Consider the following 23991-nt stretch of genomic DNA (forward strand, 5'->3'; position numbering starts at 1 on the left):
TCCTCTTTTTCTAAGCCTCCTGACACCCTATCCCGGCCACCCCTCCAGTCTTCTGACCAACCTCCTCCTTACCCTGACCCGCCATTATCCCCGTCCTCGTCAAATGCCTCCCCTCCCTTCCACCCCTCATGTGCCCTTACCAAACCCGACAGATTCTGTCTCCCCTACCTCCACCTCCTCCCCTTCCTTGCCTGTCTCAGCCCATACTCGGTCCAGGACCGACCTCCTGTGTCCCTTGCGAGAGGCGGCAGGCGCCGAAGGAGTAGTCCGGGTCCATGTGCCATTTTCATTGGCAGATTTGTCTAAGGGTGAGGAGCGTGCAGGCTCCTTTTCAGCCAATCCTACTTGTTATATCAAAGAGTTCAGGTATCTATGCCAGGCATATGATCTCACCTGGCATGACCTCCATGTCGTTATGACCTCAACCCTGTCTCCTGAGGAGCAGGAGTGCATCCTAGCGGCAGCTAGGCAGCACGCTAACCAGGTTCATTTAACTGACCCCCCCATGCCAGTCGGCACCGAGGCAGTGCCCTTGGCTGAGCCCGACGGGGACTACCAGGTAGGGCAGGCAGGTCGCTGCCACCGAGACATGATGGTTCAGTGCCTTCTTGCCGGCATGCAGGCAGCCTCTAACAAATCAGTCAACTTTAACAAACTAAAAGAGGTTGTCCAAGGTGCAGATGAAAATCCGGCCGTTTTTCTTAACCGGCTGACTGAGGCACTTATTCAGTACACCCGCCTCAGTACACCCGCCTCAACCCTGCCTGCCCCGCAGGAGGAACCGTCTTGGCCTCATTTCATTTCTCAGTCGGCCCCTGATATCCAAAAAAAATTTTAAAAGGCAGAGGAAGGCCCTCAAACTCCCATCCAGGATTTAATCAAACTGGACTTCAAGGTCTACAACTCCAGGGAGGAAGCAGCTGAGGCCCAACGACAGGCCAGGCTAAAACAGAAGGTACAACTCCAAACCCAGGCCTTGGTAGCAGCCCTGAGGCCGGCCGGCTCCAGGAGCTCCCAGAAAAGAGATACTACCCGAGCGCCACCTGCTGCCTGCTTCAAGTGCAGCAACGATGGCCACTGGGCCAGGCAGTGCCATAACCCAAAGGAGCCAACTCGCCCCTGTCCGAACTGTCGGCAGATGGGCCACTGGAAGTCAGACTGCCCCGACCTAAGGATGGTCGCTGCGCCTCCACATGACGACCCTCCTCTAGGTATTGGAGGCGCCTTCCAGCTCCTTGACACCAACGAAGATTGAAGACGCCCAGACTCGGGGACCCCTCTCACTCTCGCCGAGCCCAGGGTTATGCTCCAGGTAGTGGGTAAGTCCATATCCTTCCTTATGGACACAGGGGCTACCTACTCTGTTTTGCCTTCCTTCAGTGGCCCCAGCCACCCCTCCACTGTCACAGTCATGGGAATTGATGGCACTCCCTCCACCTACCACCAGACTCCTCCTCTGTCTTGCCGCCTGGATGGCTCCCTCTTCTTGCACTCATTTCTTATCATTCCTTCATGCCCAGTCCCCTTGTTAGGATGAGATCTCCTCTCCAAGCTAAGGGCCTCAGTTCACTTCCGACCCAACCCCTCCCCACACCTCACGTTCCTCTTCCCCCTTCTCTCACCTGACAAACCCCACCAGGCTGACCCCCCACTCCCATTTCCAGTCCTCATTAACCCTAAGGTGTGGGACACCTCCACCCCGATCACTGCCCAGCACCACACTCCGGTCTGCATCCGGCTAAAAGACCCTTCCAAGTTCCCCTCTAGACCCCAGTTCCCTATCTCCCTTGAACACTGACAAGGACTAAAACCCATCATTACATGCCTGCTCTGGCAGCATATTCTAGTTCCTGCGAACTCACCATGTAATACTCCTATCCCGCCTGTATGGAAAAGCTCTGGGGCCTATCACCTCATATGGGACATACGCCTCAGCAATGAGGCACTAGTCCCTACCTTTCCAGTTGTTCCTAATCCATATACACTCCTCTCACGCATTCCCCCTGACACCACTCATTTCACTGTCCTTGACCTGAAGGATGCCTTCTTTACCATCCCTCTACACCCAGACTGCCACTTTCTGTTTGCCTTCACATGGGAGGACCCAGACAGTCATGTTTCTTCCCAGCTGACCTGGACTGTCTTGCCTCAAAGGTTCCGAGATAGCTCCCCTTTTTTCAGACAGGCACTGGCACGGGACATCCTCCTCTGCCCCCTAACCCATAGCACCCTTCTACAATACGTAGATGATCTATTACTATGTAGTCCTTCCTGGGAGTGCTCCCTTGCAGACACTGCTACACTTTCAAATTTTCTAGGCGACTGAGGTTATTGGGTTACCCCAGCTAAGGCTCAACTTTGCACCCCTACTGTCACCTACCTAGGTATACTCCTCACACCCACTACAAAAAGCCTCACGGCAGATAGAATGAGCCTCATCAAAACTCTCCAGCCTCCTCAGGATGTGGAAGAGATCTTGTCCTTCCTAGGACTGGTGGGGTATTTCAGGCATTGGATTCCCAACTTCGGGGTCTTAGCCAACCCCTCTACCAGGCTGCCAAGGAGACACCCACCAGACTGCTGTCTGACCCCTCTTTGGTTGCCAACTCTTTCAAGAAGCTTCAGGACTGTCTCCTTTCTGCCCCTGCTCTCTCTGTCCCCAACCCCCTTCGGCCCTTTCATCTATTCACCGAGGCGCGCCAGAAGGTAGCCACCAGCCTCCTAGCCCAGCCGGGTGGATCCACATACCAGGCTGTGGCCTATCTCTCCAAGCAGTTAGACCCCACAGTCCAGGGCTGGCAACCTTGTCTGCGAGCCCTGGCGGCTGCCACAGAACTTACCCAAGAGGCCCTCAAGCTTACCCTAGGGCATCCTCTCACATACTCTTCTCACCGACTGTCAGAGCTCATCACACACAAGTGTCTCAGCCATCTCACCCCGTCCCGGCTTCAACAGTTCCACCTGCTATTCATTGAAAACCCTCACATCACTCTCACCACCTCACCCCCTGTAAATCCTGCTACCCTCTTGCCCACTCTAGGATACGATTCCGCCCCCACACATTCCTGCCCAGAAGTTCTCACCACCCTGCCACCTGTCCGCCTCGGTCTTTCCGAACGGCCGTTAGAACACCCAGACCGTACCCTGTTCGTAGACGGGAGTTCTGTCTTAACCCCCAATAGATGCTGACAGGCAGCATACACTGTCGTAACAGCAACCCAAACGGTTGAAACCAGGCCCTTGCCTCTAGGGCAAGTGCTCCCAGAAGGCTGACCTCACTGCCCTTACTCGTGCCTTATTCTCTCCGAAGGGCAGAGGGTTAATATCTATACAGACTCTAAATATGCTTACCTTATTGCACATACTCACTCTATTCTCTGGCAAGAGCGCAGGTTTCTTACCACCAAAGGGACGCCAGTAGTCAATGGACCACATATAAAGAGGTTGCTTGATGCTCTCCAGGCCCCCAAAGAGGTAGCCATCATCCACTGCAAAAGCCACCAGCATTCTAAGGACCCTGTGTCGCAAGGTAACAGCCTAGCTGACTCCACTGCATGGGCCACTGCCCTCACTTCCTCCCCTCCCTGAGCACCTTTACTCTTTCTTTCCCCCACATATTCCCCCGACTACTCTTCCCAGGAACTTCAAAGCCTGATGGCCCACCCCAGTGTTACCCGAAACAAGGATGGGTGGGTGTTCATTGACAGTCAAATAGTGCTCCCTCAGACTCAGGCAGTACATATACTGACCCACATACATCTCCACATAGGACCCAAGGCTATGTATAACTTCCTAGAACCCATCTTTCACCTTCCCTCACTGCAGGCCCAAATTAAGAAAGTACATCAGCAATGTGCCACCTGTTCGGCCACTAACCCCCAAGGTAGGCTCAGACACCCAGGGCCTACTCATCAGCTAAGAGGCCACCAGCCAGGAGAAGATTGGCAACTTGATTTTACCCACATGCCCCGACATAAAAAATTTCACTACCTGCTGACCTTAGTTGACACCTTCTCAGGATAGATTGAGGCTTTCCCCACCACTTGAGAGACTGCAGAAGTCGCGGCAACTATTTTCCTAGAGCACATCGTCCCCAGGTTCGGTCTCCCCCGAACCATCCAATCAATGGTCCAGCTTTCATTTCCAAACTCACCCAGCAGGTGGCAGCCGCACTCCAGATTACCTGGAAGCTCCACATTCCCTACCATCCGCAGTCATCTGGTAAGGTAGAACGCCCAAACGGCCTCCTTAAACTGCATCTAACCAAACTCTCTCTAGAAACCCGCCTCTTGTGGATAACTCTCCTTCCCTTAGCTCTTACTTGTCTCAGGGCAGCTCCACGGGCTCCCTCCTACCTCCCTTACTTAACCCGCCTTCGGAAGCTTCTAAGAAAACACGCGGACAGGTGTCTCCCCACACCCGCTTCCCTAAACCCTAAAAATCCCGCCGTTGTAGGACCAGGAGATCTGGTACTGGTCAAGCAACTGCAGCCCCGAGCCTTATCTCCCCGGTGGGAAGGACCATATACCGTAATCTTTACCACGCCCATTGCTGCCAAGCTCCTCGGCCTTCCCTCCTGGTATCATCTGTCCCAGCTAAAAAAAAGCACCCACCCAGCATGATTCCAGGTGGATGGCTCAGGCTGTTGCCCCTACTAAACTATGACTTACGCGTGCCAGTAACAACCCTCTGCCTAACTTTCCTCAGCTATCCAGTTCTCCTGAGCCTAGGTAAGACTCCTGCCCGAACTCCCCCCATCAACCCATTCCGCTGGAGATTCTATCTGTCGGAGACCTGGACCCAAAACAATCGCTTAAGTTCCCACATCTTAGCCACAGTTGACTGCCGGCCCCAAGGGTGCCAGAGTCAAGTTACCTTTAACTTCTCCACCTTTAACAGTTGCCCTGACTGGTGGAACTCAGTCATATGCTTTCTCTATGATCAGGTAGAATATAACTATCTCAATTACTGGGTAGAAACCAACGGCAGTTGTCCATATCATTATTGTAACATGCATTTTACTTACCTCAACATGTCATACACCAAGTGGCAGCAACCGGCATCAACAGTTCGGTTAGACAGATCATATGGACAAGGAGAAGTGCCTACATTTTTCCTTACCATTCCTGACCCGTAGGACCCACGGTGGGCATCAGGTATAGAGGCTTGCCTTTACCGGCACGGCTACGAGTCTTATCCCGTAACCTGATTCAAGATTTATAGAGCCTACGTCAGGGTCACAAGCAGCCTTGTCAGCCTGGCTTCTGACATCAAACAACAAGAAGAGGTCATCTCAGCTCTAGCCAACCCAGACAACACAGCCAACTCAGACAACAAGCCTCAGGGCAGCGGTAACCCTTTTTCTTGGCTAACCCTAGTCAGAGAAGGGGCCCAGGTAGTACATATGGCCGGGGTGCACAACATCTCCCGTTGTTTCTTGTGTGCAGCATTGAATAAGCCCCCACTGGTTACGGTACATTTACCTAGCCCTTTTTACTCCTCTAACCTAACCCCCTCCTTTCCCCTTCCTGGCCAAACCCTGGGGGAAGTTCCTTTGTTCCAAGACCTGCTTAAACAACAACTCCCCTTTTGCTACTCCACCCCTAATGCTTCCTGGTGCAACCGGACAGGATCGGCGCCTCCAAATCTCACTGGCCCCCAAGGCGGGTATTTTTGGTGCAACTTCACCCTGTCAAAAACTCTCAAGGCTTCCAACACTACCCTATGCGTTCCCATCTCCCTAGTCCCCAGCCTCACCCTGTGCAGTGAAGCCAAACTATCCTCTCTTCTGTCCCTTGCCTGCCCCCTCCAGGCAAGGGCAGTATTCCTTCCGCTAATGATTGGAGTCTCTTTAGCTGCATCCCTCGTGGCCTCTGGCCTTGGAACTGGAGCCTTAACTCATTCTGTCCGATCCTCTCAAGACCTTACGGCCTGATTATAGGTAGCAATCGAAGCTTCGGCAGAATCCCTGGCTTCCCTCCAACGACAGATCACCTCAGTTGCCCAGGTGGCAGCCCAGAATTGCAGGGCACTTGACCTCCTTACGGCTGACAAAGGCAGGACCTGTATGTTCCTTAATGAAGAATGCTGCTACTACATCAGTGAGTCAGGACTAGTAGAAACCAACCTCCTCACTCTAGAAAAAGTCCAAGAAGGACTCCACAAAAAAACCTCAGGATTAGAGTCCCCACTTGGGTGGTGGGAGTCGTCCATGGCCGGGTAGGTCCTACCCTTCCTAAGCCCCTTACTAATCACTGGCTTCTTACTACTCATAGCTCCCTGTATCCTCTGCTTCATCCAGGACCACATGAAAGAAGTCTTCCGGGTCACTTTCAATCAGATGCTGCTCCACCCCATACCCGAGTTCTGACCTCCGAAGAACCCCACGATGACCCATACCAGCAGGAAGCAGCCAGATGAACACGTTGCCCCTTTTTTCTTATTAGAAAGAGGTCAGAATGTTAGGCAAGGATCTAGACCCGACATAGCAGCGCCACCAGCGTAGCAGGCCCTTTGTTCGAGACTTCCCTTCCTCTTTGAACACACCCACAGACTTGCATATATCAGAGGTTCCGGGGGCAACCACACACAAGTTCGTAAACAGCAGTTTCGGTTAACAATTTCCAAAGACCCCTTCCTCATGACCCTTACTCGACTCCTGCCCTAGTAGTTTCAAGACCCCCCAGGCCCTGTTTGTACAACTAGCTTCCCTACCTCTCGGGCTATAAAAAAGCCCCTACCCTCCTCCCTCAGCGCGACTTCCTCGGCCCGCACCTTTGGACCGAGGAACCTCGCCTGCGAATCCTAATAAAGGCTATTCTCACTGCCATTTGCCTTGTGTCTTTGTTCCCGGTTTGGCTCCAGCCTCAGTTTACCTTTACATTATTAATTCTAAGAATTTAGGAATTAAGATTCTGCTTACATTTCTGTGAATTAAAAAAATGTGGCTGGATGTGGTGGCTTACACCTGTAATCCCAACACTTTGGGAGGCTGAGGTGGGTGGATCACCTGAGATCAGGAGTTCAAGACCAGCCTGGCCAACATGGCGAAACCCCATCTCTACTAAAAATAACAAAAATTAGCTGGGCGTAGTGGCGGGCGCCTGTAATCCCAGCGACTCAAGAGGCTGACGGAGGAGAATCGCTTGAACCCAAGAGAAGGAAGTTGCAGTGAGCCGAGATCGTGCCATTGCACTCCAACCTGGGCAACAAGAGCAAAACTCTATCTCAAACAAACATAAACAAAAATGTTTAAGTAATTGTTAAGGAAGTGTTTACTATTAAGGGTTCCAATTGCTTTTTTTTTTTTTTTTTTGAGACAGGGTCTCTCTGTCACCCAGGCTGGAGTGCAGTAGCGCAATCATCACTCACTGCAACCTCCACCTCCCCAGTTCAAGCGATTCTCATGCCTCAGTCTCCCAAGTAGCTGGGACTACGGGTATGTGCCACCACGCCAGGCTAATTTTATTTTTTGTAGACAGGGTCTCACTATGGTGCCCAGGCTGGTCTTGAACTCCTGGGCTCCAGCAATCCTGCTACCTTGGCCTCCCAAAGTGCTAGGCATGAGTCACCACGCCTAGCCACGAAAATTATTAAAACGTTAAACCTACTTTGTAAACATGTACTCACATGTATTTTCATTGGTTTATGTGTTTCTACCCTCCATTTCTAGAAGGATTCGAGGTTGCTTACATAAACAGACTACAATAGGATATGTCTGTTTTTAGAAGAAAAACTCAAAGAAAGAGAAAAATAGTGTCAGGAGAAGGGAAAGAAAAATAAGGGAAGCATATATAATAAAGTCTAGAATAGTTGTATCTGAGCATTCTACCAAGGTAAGAAAGACACCAGCTGTTCCCAACATTGGAATCTTTCAGGAGGAGGGTGGCGGAGGGGCTTTCTTGTATTTGCTTTCTTTCTCATAGATTAGTCAATCACATACAAATGTCAACAGACATTTGTAGCCTGGCCGCAGACTGTAGGATTTACACTGACACGGCTGCGCCAGGCGGGTCTGCGTGGACAGTGCAGTCCTCAGTGGCACAGGTCGGGCTTGATGGACCCAGGCGTGCTGGCCACCACCTTGCAGACAGTCGTCTCGGGGACACAGAAGCTAGGCCTGCGATGGCCTTTCCTGTTGAGATGCTGTCCTTGCTGAGCCTTCTGGTCAGTGTTGTAGGGGATGGGGTAGTTGTGCAGATCCACAAGCTGGGCTGGAACTGCTCCACAGTCTCCCTCCCGCCCTCGGGCCAGGTGGCGCACCAGACTGCGGAGCCACAGCACGTGCCACCGGCGTCCAGGTCACCAGGGGGCGCAGGTTGGCAGCGGCTGGAGGGCAGCGGGGCTCGGCCTAGCGGCGCCCAGCAACTGGAACTGCCACACATGTTGAAATCTTTAAAAAAAATCTTTCCGATGATGTCTTAACTGGTGTTATACAGGGAGCAACATAAATTACAAGACGACAGTGGAAAGCCAAATAGAACCCGATTTTTTTTACGTTTTTTTCTCCTTCGAAGTTTACTCCTGATTTGTGTTGCATGAAACCAAGTTAAAAAAGTAAGAAAGTAGCGGGGCTCGGTGGCTGACGCCTGTAATCCCAGCACTTTGGGAGGCCGAGGCGGGCGGATCACGAGGTCAGGCGATCGAGACCATCCTGGTTAACACGGTGAAACCCCGTCTCTACGAAAAATACAAAAAATTAGCTGGGCGTGGTGGCGGGCGCCTGTAGTCCCAGCTACTCGGGAGGCTGAGGCAGGAGAATGGCATGAACTCGGGAGTGGTGCCTGCAGTGAGCCGAGATGGTGCCACTGCACTCCAGCCTGGGCGACAGAGCAAGACTCATCTCAAAAAACAAAACAAAAAAAAAAAAAAAAAGAAAGTTTCCAGTTAAGTATTATAAATGACTGAATATAAGGCATGATTTTCCCCAAAAATTTATTCTTCAGTAAAGTCTACCTTATATGCAAGCTCTTAAAAGAACCCATCTTAAGAGGTACTTTCTCAATTGCTTTTTTTTCCTCAACAAAGAACTGGGCAAGGAAAACGTATTGGGCCCGGGAACGGTGGCTCACACCTGTAATCCCAGCACTTTGGGAGGCCAAGGCGGGCGGATCACTTGAGCTCAGGAATTCGAGACCAGCCTGGCCAACATGGTGAAACCCCATCTCTACAAAAAATACAAATATTAGCCAGGTGTGGTGCCAGGCACCTGTAATCCCAGCTACTCTGGAGGCTGAGGCACGAGAATCACTTAAGCCCAGGAAGCAGAGGTTGAAGTGAGCCTAGGTAGGGCCATAGCACTCCAGCCTGGGTGACAGAGCGAGACTCCATGCCTCTCTCTCTCTCTCACACACACACGTGCACATACACACACACAATATATGCTAGAATGGGAAAAATACAGAGTTCTCCCTACCAAAATTAGTAGGTTAAGCGGGGGAAAGGAATAAGAAATTCAAAACAGATGACCATCCTGGCTAACACGGTGAAACCTCGTCTCTACTAAAAAATACAAAAAACTAGCCGGGCGAGGTGGTGGGCGCCTGTAGTCCCAGCTACTCGGGAGGCTTAGGCAGGAGAATGGCGTAAAACCCGGGAGGCTGAGCTTACAGTGAGCTGAGATCCGGCCACTGCACTCCAGCCCAGGCAACAGAGCCAGACTCCATCTCAAAAAAAAAAAAAAAAAAAAAATTCAAAACAGGTTTAGTAATTATTCTTGGGAATATAATTGAAGGGGTGGCCTACCCTCCATACCCACGGGGCGTTTCTCGTTAGGTGGAACGAGAAACTTGAGAAAAGAAATGAGACACAGAGATAAAGTATAGAGAAAGAAAAAGTGGGCCCAGGGGACCGGCGCATACAGAGGACCCGCACCTGCACCGGTCTCTGAGTTCCCTCAGTATTTATTGATCATTATCTTTACCATCTCAGAAAAGGGGAAGTGGCAGGACAATAGGATCATAGTAGGGAGAAGGTCAGCAGAAAGACATATGAATAAAGATCTCTGTAACATGAATAAGTTTAAGGAAAAGTGCTGTGCCTTGATATGCATATGCAAACATTTCCATAAACCTTTTTAGTGCATAAAGAGCAGCATAGAACATACAATCGGGTTTTACACAGAGGCGTTCCATTGTCCAGGGACGGGCAGGAGACAGATGCCTTTTTCTATCTCAACTGCCAAGAGGCCTTCTTTCCTCTTTTACTAATCCTCCTCAGCACAAACCCTTCACCCTTCACGGGTGTCAGGCTGGGGGACGATCAGGTCTTTCCCTCCCCACAAGGTCATATTTCAGACTATCACATGGGGAGAAACCTTGGACAATACCTAGCTTCCCTAGGCAGAGGTCCTGGCGACTTTCCACGGTGTATGTGTCCCTCAGTACTTGAGATTAAGAGAATGGTGATGACTTTTAACAAGCATACTGCCTTCAGGCACTTATTTAACAAAGCACATCCTGCACAGCTCCAAATCCGTTAAACCTTGAGTCACCACAGCACATGTCTCCTGCAAGGACAAGGTTGGGGGTAGGGTCACAGATTAACAGCATCTCAAAAACGGAACAAAATGGAGTCTCTTATGTCTACTTCTTTCTATATAGACACAGTAACAGTCTGATCTCTCTTTCTTTTCCCCACATATAATCTCATAATCCTAAATGCTGGGTATTGCTCTAAAGCTTTAAACATTATTTTATTTATTTTTTTTGGACAGAATCTCACTGTGACCCAGGCTGGAGTGCAGTGGTGCGATTGGCTCACTGCAACCTCTGTCTCCCAGGTTCAAGTGGTTCTCATGCCTCAGCTTCTCAAGTAGCTAGGACTACAGGTGCACACCACCACACCTGGCTAATCTTTGTATTTTTAGTATAGAAGGAGTTTCACCATGTTGGCCAGGCTTGTCTCGAACTCCTGGCCCCAAGTGACCACCGGCCTCTGCCTCTCAAAGTGCTGGGATTACAGGTGTGAACCACCATGCCCAGCCCTAAACCTTATTTTAAAAAGCAAAACATGGCTGGGCGTGGTGGCTCACGCCTGTAATCCAGCACTTTGGGAGGCCAAGGCAGGTGGATCATGAGGTCAGCAGATTGAGACCATACTCGCTAACACAGTGAAACCCCGTCTCTACTAAAAATACAAAAAATTAGCCAGGCATGGTGGCGGGCGCCTGTAGTCCCCAGCTACTTGGGAGGCTGAGGCAGGAGAATGGTGTGAACTGGGTAGGCGGAGCTTGCAGTTAGCTGAGATGGCACCACTGCACTCCAGCCTGGGCGACAGTGTGAGACTCCATCTCAAAAAAAAAAAAAAAGCAAAACATAAACACAAAACACAATAAACCACACATAATAAACCACATAGTGATTATATTGTAAAGGTAAAAGGACACCTACAGGATGATTTTTTTTTTTATAGTTCCTACTTTTACATGACATGAATGAGTTCTGATGGCCTGTGATAATTTCCAGCGACAGCATCAAACACAGGTTCAAAGGGACCCTGTCTTACTCCTAATAAAATAATGGAATCTAATAAAATAATGGTATCTAGGCAATGAACAAAACTGGTTGTTAAAACCATTAGGTGAAAGGTGTATGGGAACTAACGTTGAGGGATCAGGGCTGACCTCATCTGAACTCACTCATCAATCTTACATTCCCTACAAGTGGGAGAGCCAGAAGCATGCACCTTACTCAAAGTGTGATGTTAGAGGAAGAGCATGTTCAGAACCACCTATCAAAGAGCCTTGCCAAAAATAATTTATTCTGAGTTGAGGAGAGCTTCATACTCTGTAACTGTGATTCGCAAGAAGTAGGGGAGCTAGAGAAACGAGTTAAAAACATCACAAAGAATGCATCAAATTCAGAATATGGGCTATTTTACCGAATTTTCCTGACAAATAGATGGTGTTTCAAAAAGGGAGAGAGGACAAGGTCTATTGATGAAGAATAACAGAGACATAGAGACTGTAGGGGAGAAAACCTAAGTTATTTTCTTCCCCTTTTTGAGATCTTAGTTGAGACACTCTCCAAAAAAAAAAAACAAAAAGTTTAATTTACAAAAGAAAAACAAGCAGAAGTTTATGAACATGAGCTGTACCCATCGGGCGGGAGAGGTCTCAGTTCAAAAGTATTTCTCTCTCAAGGCAGTGGCTTAGGGGCTTTGCTTAAATCATATTTTAACAAAGAGCCATACATGCTATACAGTGACCAGAGAAAGGAGAAAGCAGTTTTGGTCTTTTTAAAGTCGGGAAAATGTGGCAAGATAGTAAAATCTGTTTCCAGATTTCTCTGTTGCCTGCTGGTGCCTTCTGTAGTAAGGAAGGGTTGACGTCCCCGCCGCCAGGCAAATGGAGCATGAGGCAGAGCATTCCTCTCTGTTTTCATTGTCTTCTACTTAACATTCATTAGTATTTTGGTTTCCTTCAAGACAAAACTGCCAAATGCAATGTGAGGCTCTTGTTTAAGTCCTAATTTGAACAAATCAACTGTAAAAATACATTTTTGAGACTATTAAGGAAACACGTATTTAGTGGGCATTAAAGAATAATTGTGGCAGGGCATGATGCCTCATGCCTGTAATCTTAGCGCTTTGGGAGGCTGAGGTGGGAGGATCGTTTGAGATCAGGAGTTCAAGACCAGCCTGGGCAACCTAGGAAGACTCCATCTCTATAGAAAAAGAAAGAATAATTGTAAATTTTGTTTGGTGTAATTATGACATGATAATTATGTGGCTTTTTAAAAATCCTTAGCAATTAGAGATGCATACTGAGGTATTTATGGGTAAAATGACATGGTATCTGGCAGTTTCTTTAAAACAAATTTATCCTATAGGATGCCCAACATTTAGGGTTGGGGGGTGCCTAGATTAAACAAGATTCAAAAACAGTGTTAATTATTGAAACTACGTAATGGGTACATAGGGGTTTATTATAATATTCTCTATTTTGTGTATGTTAAGAAATTTCCATAATAAAAAAATTTTTATGTTTTCTATCTCAAATAACTTAGAAATAAAAATAATGTGCCCTCAAAAGTGTGTTAAATTACTCAAAAAATGACTCTAGTGATGTCAAATATGCATGTGAAAAAATTAATAAAACTGTTTTCCATGAAATATGACATTAGGGATAAATATTTCTAAATTATACCATTTATGTTAATATGTTACTTTTATTTTTTAATTTAAATTTTTGTAATACAATTATAAACATTTGTCTATTTTAGTTCTATTTTTAAAGTTTACATATTCAAATGGCAAAAGCATTTAAATGTCTTTATATTCAAGAATATATAGTAATTGCACTTTGGCAACATCTTGTTACATCAGATTAAGCAGTTGTATTAAAATATAGACTCTCAACATTTGTTCATAGTGATTGGCCAGTCCTGCCACCTCATTTCACTAGAAAGGAAACAGACACACAGCTATGATATAACCAAAAGTAAATCCCAAGTTTCCTAACTCCTAGTCCAGTGTTCTTCACAACAGAATCAAGTTTCCTCTTCTACTAAATGTATGCTGCAACATACATTTGAAACATACGTTGAAATGCAACATACATTGAAATCCCCAGGGTGCAACTGGAGCCATGACTCCTGGGTACAGGGTACAGCAGTGTTCAAACATTGACATTTCTTTGGGGGCAGTAGGGAGGAGTTGACACATCCAATCCATCCTCATTGGCTGATTTTCCTGGAGTACAATTCCAGTATCACTCTCTGTCCCCAAAATGTTTCCCAGCCCGCTCTTCCAGAGAAAATAGCAGAAGTGCTTCTTTTCTTCCATTTAAGGGGCCTGACCTATCTTATCACTAGTTCACAGTCTTTGGATGAACCAATATGGCTTTTGTCTGTCTGTCTTTTCTTTGTTTCTCTTTCCCTTTCCCTCCCTCCCTCCCCCTTCCCTCCTTCCTTCTTTCTCTTTCTTTCTCTCTTTCTCGCTTTCTCTTTCTTTCTTTCTCTCTTGCTCTCTCTCTCTTTCTTTTTCATTCACCACTGATCAGGAGGTATTATATGTTTTTTTTGGTTTTGTTTCGTTTTTTTTTTTTGAGAAAGAGTCTCGCTGTCGCCCAGGCTGGAGTGTAGTGGTGCCATCTCAGCTCACTGAAACCTCTGCCCACCGGGTTCAAGCGATTCTCGTGCCTCAGCCTCCCCAGTAGCTGGGATTACAGGCGCACGCCACCACGCTCAGCTAATTTTTGTATTTTTAGCAGAGGCGGGGTTTTGGCATGGGTTGCCCTGGCTGGTCTTGAGCTCCTGACCTCAGGTGACCCAACTGCCTCAGCCTCCCAAAGTGCTGGGATTACAGGCGTGAGCCACCATGCCTGGCCCATGATATGGCTGTGAATGCCGGTCCTCCATTATATGCATGGAGACAAAATACCAAGTCTCACATTCCTCATCTGTAAAATGCAGACGCATTTAGTACTTACTTCAAAGGGTTGTCTTAAGGATAAAATGAGATTACATTAAATATTTAAAACACTCAATGAACATAAGCTACTATTAATATGAGCTCAGTAACTCTTGAGTGAATCTAGAAAGTGTTCAGGAATGGCCATATGAATGACTTCTCTTTTTTTTGAGACGGAGTCTCGCTCTGTCGCCCAGGCTGGAGTGCAGTGGTGTGATCTCGGTTCACTGCAAGCTCCGCCTCCCAGGTTCATGCCATTCTGCCTCAGCCTCCCGAGTAGCTGGGACTACAGGCACTCACCACCACGCCCGGCTAATTTTTTTGTATTTTTAGTAGAGACGGGGTTTCACCGTGTTCGCCAGGATGGTCTCAATCTCCTGACCTCGTGATCTGCCTGCCTCAGCCTCCCAAAGTGCTGGGATTACAGGCGTGAGCCACCGCGTCCGGCCATGAATGACTTTTATGCTGAGTTTACCCATTCATTTTAAGCTTTGGAATAGAGAAGGATAAAGAAACTTAAATCCCTGTCCAAGGTCACGCAGCTTACCTTTCAGGTGGAAAGACAGACAACAAGCAAGTAACTAACTTCAGATAGTGGTAAGCGCTGAGAAGGAAATAAATCAGTGTGATGTGGCTGGTAAGGCAGAAGGAGGGGGTGCCTACTTTAGGGAGATAAGTCAGGGCCTTCCTGAAGTAGCATGGTCACGAGACTCTCTCTAAAATGTATTCAGACTCTGCTTTAGAAAACACTACTTTAAGGCAGGCACGGTGGCTCATACCTGTAACATCAGCACTTTGGGAGGCTGAGGCAGGCAGATCACTTGAGGTCAGGAGTTTGAGACCAGCCTGGCCAACATGGTGAAACTCCGTCTCTACTAAAAATATAAAAATTTGCCAGGTGTGGTGGTACAGGCCTGTAATCCCAGCTACTCGGGAGGCTGAGGCAGGAGAATCGCTTGAACCTGGGAGGCAGAGGTTGCAGTGCGCTGAGATTGCGCCATTGCACTCCAGCTTGAGCAACAAGATCAAAACTCCATCTCAAAAAAATAAATAAGTAAAAAATAAAAAGAGGTTATTGCTGCCACTTAATTCAGAAAAATGAAGTGCTTGTCCTGTAGGATACTCCAGTACATTTTACTGTGTATGCTATGGATGTGTTATTGTTGTGGATGTGTTCAGCCTCCCAACCACATAAATAGTTCTTCAAGGAAGGAATCCATGTCTTATTCATCTACAGCTCAGTACCTACACCACGAACATAGCATGTGCTCAATAAAGTTCAGCAATAGCAGTGATGATTAGATGATACTATTGTTAGGTGACAGAATAATAGAACCGATTCTATAAATTTTTAAAATTTGGCACACAACCAAAATGCCATGTCTTACTCATCTTTGCACTCCATAGGACACAGAAGAGTGACTTAGTAGTCACTCAATAAATGTTGGGTGAAAAAAAATCTTATTGAGTGAGTAGAGGCACAGGGATGTGCTAATTGTCGCCCAATGTTTACACTACTTTTTGTAAATATTATATAAAATACTTAGTGTTTGTTGAGCTTTACTAAAGGAATTAACGTGAAGACTTATTGGAATTGACAAGGAAAATCTAGAAGACAAATTGAGAAGGTAGAAGGCTTTAGTCTTTTCTTATGTTTTGTTTTTTTCAGATAGAGTCTCACTCTGTTGCTCAGGCTGGAGTGCAGTGGCATGATCTTGGCTCACTGCAACCTCCACCTCCCGGGTTCAAGCGATTCTCCTGCCTCAGCCTCCAGAGTAGCTGGGATTACAGGCCTGTGCCACCATGCATGGCTCATTTTTGTATTTTTAGCAGAGCTGAGGTTTCACTATGTTGGCTAGGCTGGTCTTGAACTGCAACCTCAGGTGATCTGCCTGCCTGGAGATCGAGACCATCCTGGCTAACATGGTAAAACCCCATCTCTACTAAAAATACAAAAAATTAGCCAGTTGCGGCGGTGTGTGCCTGTAGTCCCAGCTGCTGGGGAGGCTGAGGCAGGAGAATGGCAAGAACCCGGGAGGCGCAGCTTGCAGTGAGCCGAGATTGCACCACTGCACTCCAGCCTCGGCGACAGAGCAAGACTCTGTCTCAAAAAAAAAGAAATCCAGGTAAGAAGTGACCACAACTAGACAACTGGAGTGAGTGTGTTAGCAGGAGAAATGAATAAATTCAGGAAATATTCTTGAGATAAAACACAGAACTTTCACTGGGTGCATTGTACTTGAAGGTGAGGCAAGAAGAATCGAAGAAGAGTAGATTTTCTTTAGCTTGAGCAACTTCACGATATTTTCTCAGATGGGGGAAACTGAAGGAAGAACAAGGCTGGAAGGGAAATCAAGACCTTCGTTTGAAAGTATAGTCAATTTGAGAAGCATATGATATATTCAAATGGAGATGTCCAGGAGGCAGTTGAATATATAAGTGTCAGACTCGGAGAAGAGAGAATACAAAAATTTAGAAGGCAGCAGCATAGAAATGCTAAACTCTTGCGTGTGGTTATGACCACCTAGGGGTAAAAGTATAAATATTTTTTAAAGGGGTCAGGATAGAGCCTGTTAGAATTCAAGAATTCAGAGAGGGTTTAGCAAAGGAGCCTGAGAAGGAGCAACCAGTCAGGTGGATGCTAAACTAGGAGACTATGGTGTCACAGAGGCCACAAGAAGGGAGTAGCCAGTTGTGTTAGATGCTGCCAAGAGGTTTAATGAGATAATAATACTAACACATTGGCCGGGCGTGGTGGCTCATGCCTGTAATCCCAACACTTTGTGAGGCTGAGGTGAGCGGATCACCTAAGGTAAGGAGTTCAAGACCAGCCTGGCCAACATGGTGAAACCCGTCTCTACTAAAAATACAAAAATCAGCCAGGCATGGTGGCGCACACCTGTAATCCCAGCTACACTGGAGGCTGAGACAGGAAAATCGCTTGAACCCAGGAGGTGGACGTTGCAGTGAGCCAAGATTGCACCACTGCACTCCAGCCTGGGCAACACAGCAAGAGTCCATCTCAAAATAGTAACAATAATAATAATAACACTACAACACTACTACTACTACTACTAGCTAACATCTACTGAGCACTTACAATGTGCTACATCTGTTCTAAGACCTTTATGGGTATTAACTCTCTGAATCTCTCTGACAATGCTAAGGATAGAGAAGAAACCACTGGATTTGGTAACACCGAGGTCAAATGAAAAGATCTTTCATTCAACAACAATTAATTCCTGATTTGTTCCAGGCAATCTTGAGGCACTGAGGATGAAAGACAAAGGTCCTGCCTCCATAAGAGCTTAATGTAAACAAGTAAAGAAATAGAACAAATAGATATATCATACAGTCAGATAAGTGTCTCAAAGAAAACGAGCAGGCCAAATAATGCTCTTTTTGGTACCCCATGAAAAGGAGATGACAAGTATTTGAAAGAAGAGTGCCCTGGCAGAGGAAAAAGCAAGTGAAATGATCCTGAGCTCAGAGCAAGGATGCCCATGTGCCTGCAGAGCAAAAACCGACAGGGGAGTAGTAGAACATGATGTCATGGACATATCAGGTCAAGTTCAAGGTGAGGTTAGTGACAGGCTCAGATCAAGTGGGGCCTTGTAGGCCTGCTAAGGACTTTAGAGCAGGGGTTTCCAACCTCTGGGCTGTGGACTGGTTTGGTCTGTGGCCTGTTAGGAGCCAGGCTGCACAGCAGGAGGTGAGTGGCAGGCGAGCAGGTGTTACAGCCTGAACTCCGCCTCCTGTCAGATCAGTGGTGGCATTACATTCTCATAGAAATACAAACCCTATCGTGAACTGCGCATGCGCATGTAAGGGATCTAGCTTACGTGGTCCTTATGAGAATCTAACTAACGCCTGATAGATTGATCTGAAGTGGAACAGTTACCCCGACCCCATGAAAAAATTGCCTTCCACAAAACCCATCCCTGGTGCCAAAAAGGTTGGGGATCCCTGTCTCAGAGGACATACTACCTGAGGTGAGAACCCATTCTGGAGAGCAAGAGAATTGCATATAATTTATGTTCTAAGGGACTTCTGTGACCATTGTAGGTACAATGAACCAGGGATGGGGCAAGACAAGAACCCAGCTGGAGGCTACTGCAGTGGACCTGTAGCAGGACTAGCCACAGACAAAACCCCTCAGACACCAAGTTAAAGAAGGAACGGCTTTAATTCGGCCAGGAGCATTGGCAAGACTCATGTCTCAAAAGCCAAGCTCTCCGAGTGAGCAATTCCTGCCCCTCTTAAGGGCTTACAACTCTAACGGGGTCCGCGTGAGAGGGTCGTCATCACTTGAGCAAGCACGGGGTACGTGACTGGGGACTGCAAGCACCAGTAATTAGAACGGCACAGAACAGGACTGGGATTTTCATAGTGCTTTTCCATACAATGTCTGTAATCTATAGATAACATAACCGATTAGGTCAGGGGTCGATCTTTAACTACCAGGCCCAGGGTGTGGCGCCGGGCTGTCTGCCTGTGGATTTCATTTCTGCCTTTTAGTTTTTACTTCTTTCTATGGAGGCAGAAATGGGGCATAAGACAATATGAGGGGTGGTCTCCTCCCTTAGACCAGGCAAGAGATGATAGTGGCTTACAAAGATGATGACATTTTAAATGTTAAGGAACAGTCATAGTCAAGATATAGCTCAAAGTTACAATTTGCTAGTGGTTTAAAGTCTGAGTGTAAGAGAAAAACAGGCGTCAAGAATGATGCCAAGGTTTTTGGGCACCTGGATAAATGAACGGTGGTGCCATTTGCTGAAATGGGAAACAACAAGGGAAGAGCACGTATGGGTGTTGCAGGAAGACTTCAGTGGTGAGCACATTATGGTTTTTTTGGTTGTTGTTTGTTGTTGTTTTTGAGATGGCGTTTCACTCGTTGCCCAGGCTAGACTGCAATGATGCAATCTCGACTCACTGCAACCTCTACCTCCTGGGTTCAAGCAATTCTCCTGCCTTAGCCTCCCGAGTAGCTGGGATTACAGGCATGTGCCACCACGCCTGGCTATTGTTTTTGTATTTTTAGTAGAGATGGGGTTTCACCATGTTGGCGAGGCTGGTCTCGAACTCCTGACCTCAGGTGATCCACCCACCTCAGCCTCCCAAAGTGCTGGGATTACAGGCCTAAGCCACCACGCCCAGCCCACATTATGTTTTACATGCCAAATTGATATTCAAGCAGGGATGATAAATCAACGACTGGTTATAAAACTCGAGTTTAGGGGAAAAACTGAGGCTAGAGATAATTTGGGAAGTTACCAGAATATAGTTAAGGCCATGGAACTGATGACCTCACCCAAGGAATAAGGAAAGTTCTAGAAGAATGAATCTGAGAGGACTAAGCCATTGGTCACTTCAACCTAAAGGCTGGGAAGAGGAGGATTCAGCAAAGGAAACTGACTAAAGAACAATCAGTGAGGTAGGACCACAGAGGTAGAGGCATCCCAGAAGTCAAGTAAAGAAGACTTCTAAGAAAATAGGAGGTTAATGTGTCAGATAAGTAAGATGAAGATGAAGAATTAGCCATTGAATTTGACAAGGCAGAGATCATTGTGACCTCAGCAAAAGCCACCGCAGCTAAGTGCAGGGGATGAAAATGTAAGTGGTTCTCAAGAGAAGGGGAAAAAGGGGGAAAGAGGACATGTAGATAATGACTTGCAGGTAATTCAATTGCAAAATTTTTCCTCTAAAGCAGAGCAAGGAAATCATGATACCTGGATGGGCACATGGGATTCAGGGAAGGTTTGGGGTTTTTTTAAAGATAAGAGTTATTGTGCATTTTGCTGTTGTCGTTGTTGTTGTTTGGTTAGTTGGTTTTTGTTTTTGTTCTTGAGACAGGGTCTTGTTCTGTTGCCCAGGCTGGAGTGCAGTGGCATGATCATATCTCACTGTATCCTCGAACTGCTGAGACTGAGGTGATCTGTGATACTCCTGCCTCAGTCTCCCAGTAACTGGGACTACAGGTATGTGCCACCATGCATGGTTAATAACTTTTTTTTTTTTTTTTTTTTTTGTAGAAACGAGGTCTCACTATGTTGCTCAGGCTGATTTTGAATTCCAGCCTCAAGTGATCCTTCCACCTCAGCCTCTCAAAGTGCTGGGATTACAGGTGTGAACCACCACACCCAGTGCATTGCACATGTCTGTATGCTGATGGGAATGATCCAGTAGAGGAAGAAAATAATGATGCAGGAGAGAGAGGCTAATTTTAGGAGCAAAGAGCTTAAAGAAGTTAGATGAGATTGAAAGATGGGATTGAAATCCAACATATAGATTGATGGAATGGCCTTTAATAGGAGCAAGGACAGTTCATCCATTATTAACAGGAAAAAAAGCAGAGTACATACATATAGATGCTGATATTTTGGTAGATTTCATAGTGGAAAGATATGAAGATCTTTCGGAATTTCCTCTATTCTCAGTGAAGAAAAAAAGTGAAATCATCAGCTAAGAGCAAGGAGAAAAGGATGCAGAAGGTTGAGGAATGAGAGCACTCACGCACTCACCATCATTTCTGAGACAGTTGGAAAATAAATTGACTGGGGAAATACAGCATGACTGGCAAGCAGCACTGAGAGCCCACTTGAAGTTCAAGGGCATGGATTTAAAAGTCAGTTAGCATAGTTGGCATAGTTATTTGCCTTTCTCTTGCCATTATCTGTTATTCCAAGTGCAGGCAAGAGTTGGATTTAACAAGGCAAGAATGACAGAGGGAGAGAGAATCAAGGGAGTGATTCCATTGTTGGTCCATGGAATATAAGGCGAGGAGAGACGGCAGGACATAAGATAGTGATATATAATGAAAAGTTAGTAGGATCAATGTATTAGAAGTGCCTTAAGCTGAAAATTTGATAGGGGGTTCATGGAGGAGTGAACTGGAAAGCTAAGACATGGTTAGAGATCAGAGTGCTTGAAATAGTCTGGAAATGGTACAGCAGTTAACAATGGCTTTGACAGTGGGTGCCTACAATGGGGTGAAGGACAAGATCTTTCCAAGTGAGGAGGTCAAAGAACTGAGAAGCCAAATGGATCATCCAGGTGGATATGAAATCTCCATGCATGACGATAGTAGTGGTGGCAGAGAGAAAAGCAGTAAACCAGAGCAGTTTTGGGAGAGTAGAGAAAAGAAGCCTAACCAAATGTGTTGAGAATGGGAGGTGAAGAAATTGAGTCAGTGAGTATAGACAACTCTTTTGACAAGTTCTGCAATGAAGAACAACAGAGAAATGGTGGTGATGCTGGTGGAAGGGGAGAGTTTGAAAAATGACATGGGGTCAAGAGTTATTTCAAGATGGAAGATTCTAGAGTATGAGTATGCTCATGGAACTGATTAATTAGGGAGAAATTGATGCTGTAGGAGAGAGAGGATAACTGCAGGAAGAAAGTTCTTCAGGAAATGAGAGTGGTATCTAAAGCATAAGTGAAGGATTTTGCTTTTCATTTAAAAAAAAAAAAAGGCTGTAATCCCAGCACTTTGGGAGGCCGAGACGGGCGGATCACGAGGTCAGGAGATCGAGACTATCCTGGCTAATACGGTGAAACCCCGTCTCTACTAAAAAATACAAAAAACTAGCCGGGCGAGGTGGCGGGCGCCTGTAGTCCCAGCTACTCGGGAGGCTGAGGCAAGAGAATGGCGTAAACCCGGGGGAGCGGAGCTTGCAGTGAGCTGAGATCTGGCCACTGCACTCCAGCCTGGGCGACAGAGTGAGACTCCGTCTCAAATAAATAAATAAATAAATAAATAAATAAATAATAAAAAATAAAAAAAAATTTTTTAAAAAGGCACAATTCTTCCCTGAAATATGAGAAAAGGCAGAATTCATGGGTACAGATGCAGGTAAAGCAATAGATCCATTGTAAGAAAATAAGGGATTTCGTGATTGATCACTTCTATTTTCTCAATAAAGAATGAGGCAGTCTTCAGCTGGGTGGGGGGTCAAAGGTGTGAACTTTAGAGGAGAGTAAGGCAGTTAGTCATCTTCAGAGACTGGGAAAACTAACTTACTAAGGGAATAAAGTGAGCTTGCCAGGCAGTGCCAAGTGACCAATTGAGATGGAATTGAAATAAACCAGACAGTATGACTGTGCAATTTTGCACAGCAAGAGTCAACTGCTGAGGTGTAAGAAGAGAGTAGATCGATGGCTGGGTTTAATCAGGGTTGGGGTTTTGTCAGAAGTATCGTGGACAACCAGAGAGCCAATGGGATGTTGGAAGAGGTAAGGGAGTAATTGCAATGGCAGATCATGGAATCCAGGCTGGGTAAGGAGGAGTCAGTGAGAACATGAGATAAAAATTGGTTTCCCAAAAGATTGGCGGTCCAATGAGGACAAATAATTGCTTGGATTGGGTCATTAGTGAGGGGTTATAAATGAGCTGGTGGGGTCAGAGGAAGGATGTTTATACCCAAGTCCCATCTGCTCTGTTACCTTGTGAAGGTGGTGGGGACTGAGCATATCGTGAGCACTTTGTAGATGCATACTCTTTGAATACTTGCTCAGCGAATGCTTTGTTTTCAACACTGACGAAAATATCCTCCCTTCAGGGATCACTCTTTTTAGTTAAGGAGAAAGATGAATGGTGAAATACAAGATCTTAAATGCTCTAATAAGGGTAACATTCAAAGTGCAACCCAGAGGAATGCAATGACTAACTGTAGAGGCGAATGAAAAAGGGCTTCAAAAGGAAGTAACAGCTCATTAGGTGGCAGTGGAAGAGAAGAGATTCAGTTTCTCTCATTATCAGGTGTCAGTTTCCCATCTGAGTCCCTTGAAATGCAAGGGCTGATGACTGCGAAGCAACAGGTAAATGACACGAGTTCCTTTCAATATGGCAAACTCTTGCATGCAAACCTCCACCTTAGGACCCCCGGTTCTAGATGGGGCGTGGTTGCTCAGCGCGTGGGGAATAAGGGGAAGGGAGGAGCAGGAGACCAGATGAGGGAAGGGGAACACCTACCTCCCAGGAAAGACAGCTGAGGCCGTGGCGGGGCTCTGGTGATCAGAGATGGGGAGATCATTACTGCGGCACTGGGAAGTAATTCGGTTTCCTTGGCCTCGCGGGGCTTGCGGGGCTTGCGGGGCTCACGGGCTTGGCGGAGCTGTCGGGGCTCACCGGCCTTGCGAACTTTGGGGGCCGCATGGTGTTCATGGAGTTCGTAGGGTGCATAGGAGTCCCGGGGCTCATGGGGCGCATAGGGCGCGTGGGGCTCATAGGACTCGTGGGGCTCATCACATTCCTCGGACTCGTCTTGCTCCCTGACCTCCTCTGGCTCCTCGGGATTCTCGTGTTTCTCTGGATCCTCCGACTCTCCAAGCTCGCTGTGAGTGTCGAGAATCCTGAGCACAATGGGCTTCTGGAAGACTTCGGAGCAAGTGGATATTTCTGTTGAGACCTGCCCATCGGTCACTTCGGACGGCGCAGATGAACCTAGAAACTCTTGGTTCTCCATTCGCGCCAGAAGCTTCTGTCGCGCGCGGCGCTCACCCTCGCGGCTGGTTGCCTAGGCGCAGTTTGCTCTCTGCGCGATACTACAGGGCCGCTCGCTCCCAGCCCCGCCCCGA

The 23991-nt window shown here is 47.0% G+C and overlaps 1 protein-coding gene across 1 annotated transcript in view; it reads right to left on the bottom strand.

Annotated features, from left to right (window-relative positions):
* THEGL (theg spermatid protein like) overlaps positions 1-23991 on the bottom strand; it is an 81994-nt gene extending 58003 nt beyond the window's left edge. The window contains exon 1 of the mRNA XM_033214587.1: positions 23387-23991. Coding sequence (XP_033070478.1) covers positions 23387-23879 — 493 coding nt within the window. The 5' untranslated portion in view covers positions 23880-23991. The remainder of the gene's footprint in view (positions 1-23386) is intronic.

Source organism: Trachypithecus francoisi, unplaced genomic scaffold, assembly GCF_009764315.1.
Source record: "Trachypithecus francoisi isolate TF-2019V2 unplaced genomic scaffold, Tfra_2.0 Lachesis_group1, whole genome shotgun sequence".
Taxonomy (NCBI): domain Eukaryota; kingdom Metazoa; phylum Chordata; class Mammalia; order Primates; family Cercopithecidae; genus Trachypithecus; species Trachypithecus francoisi.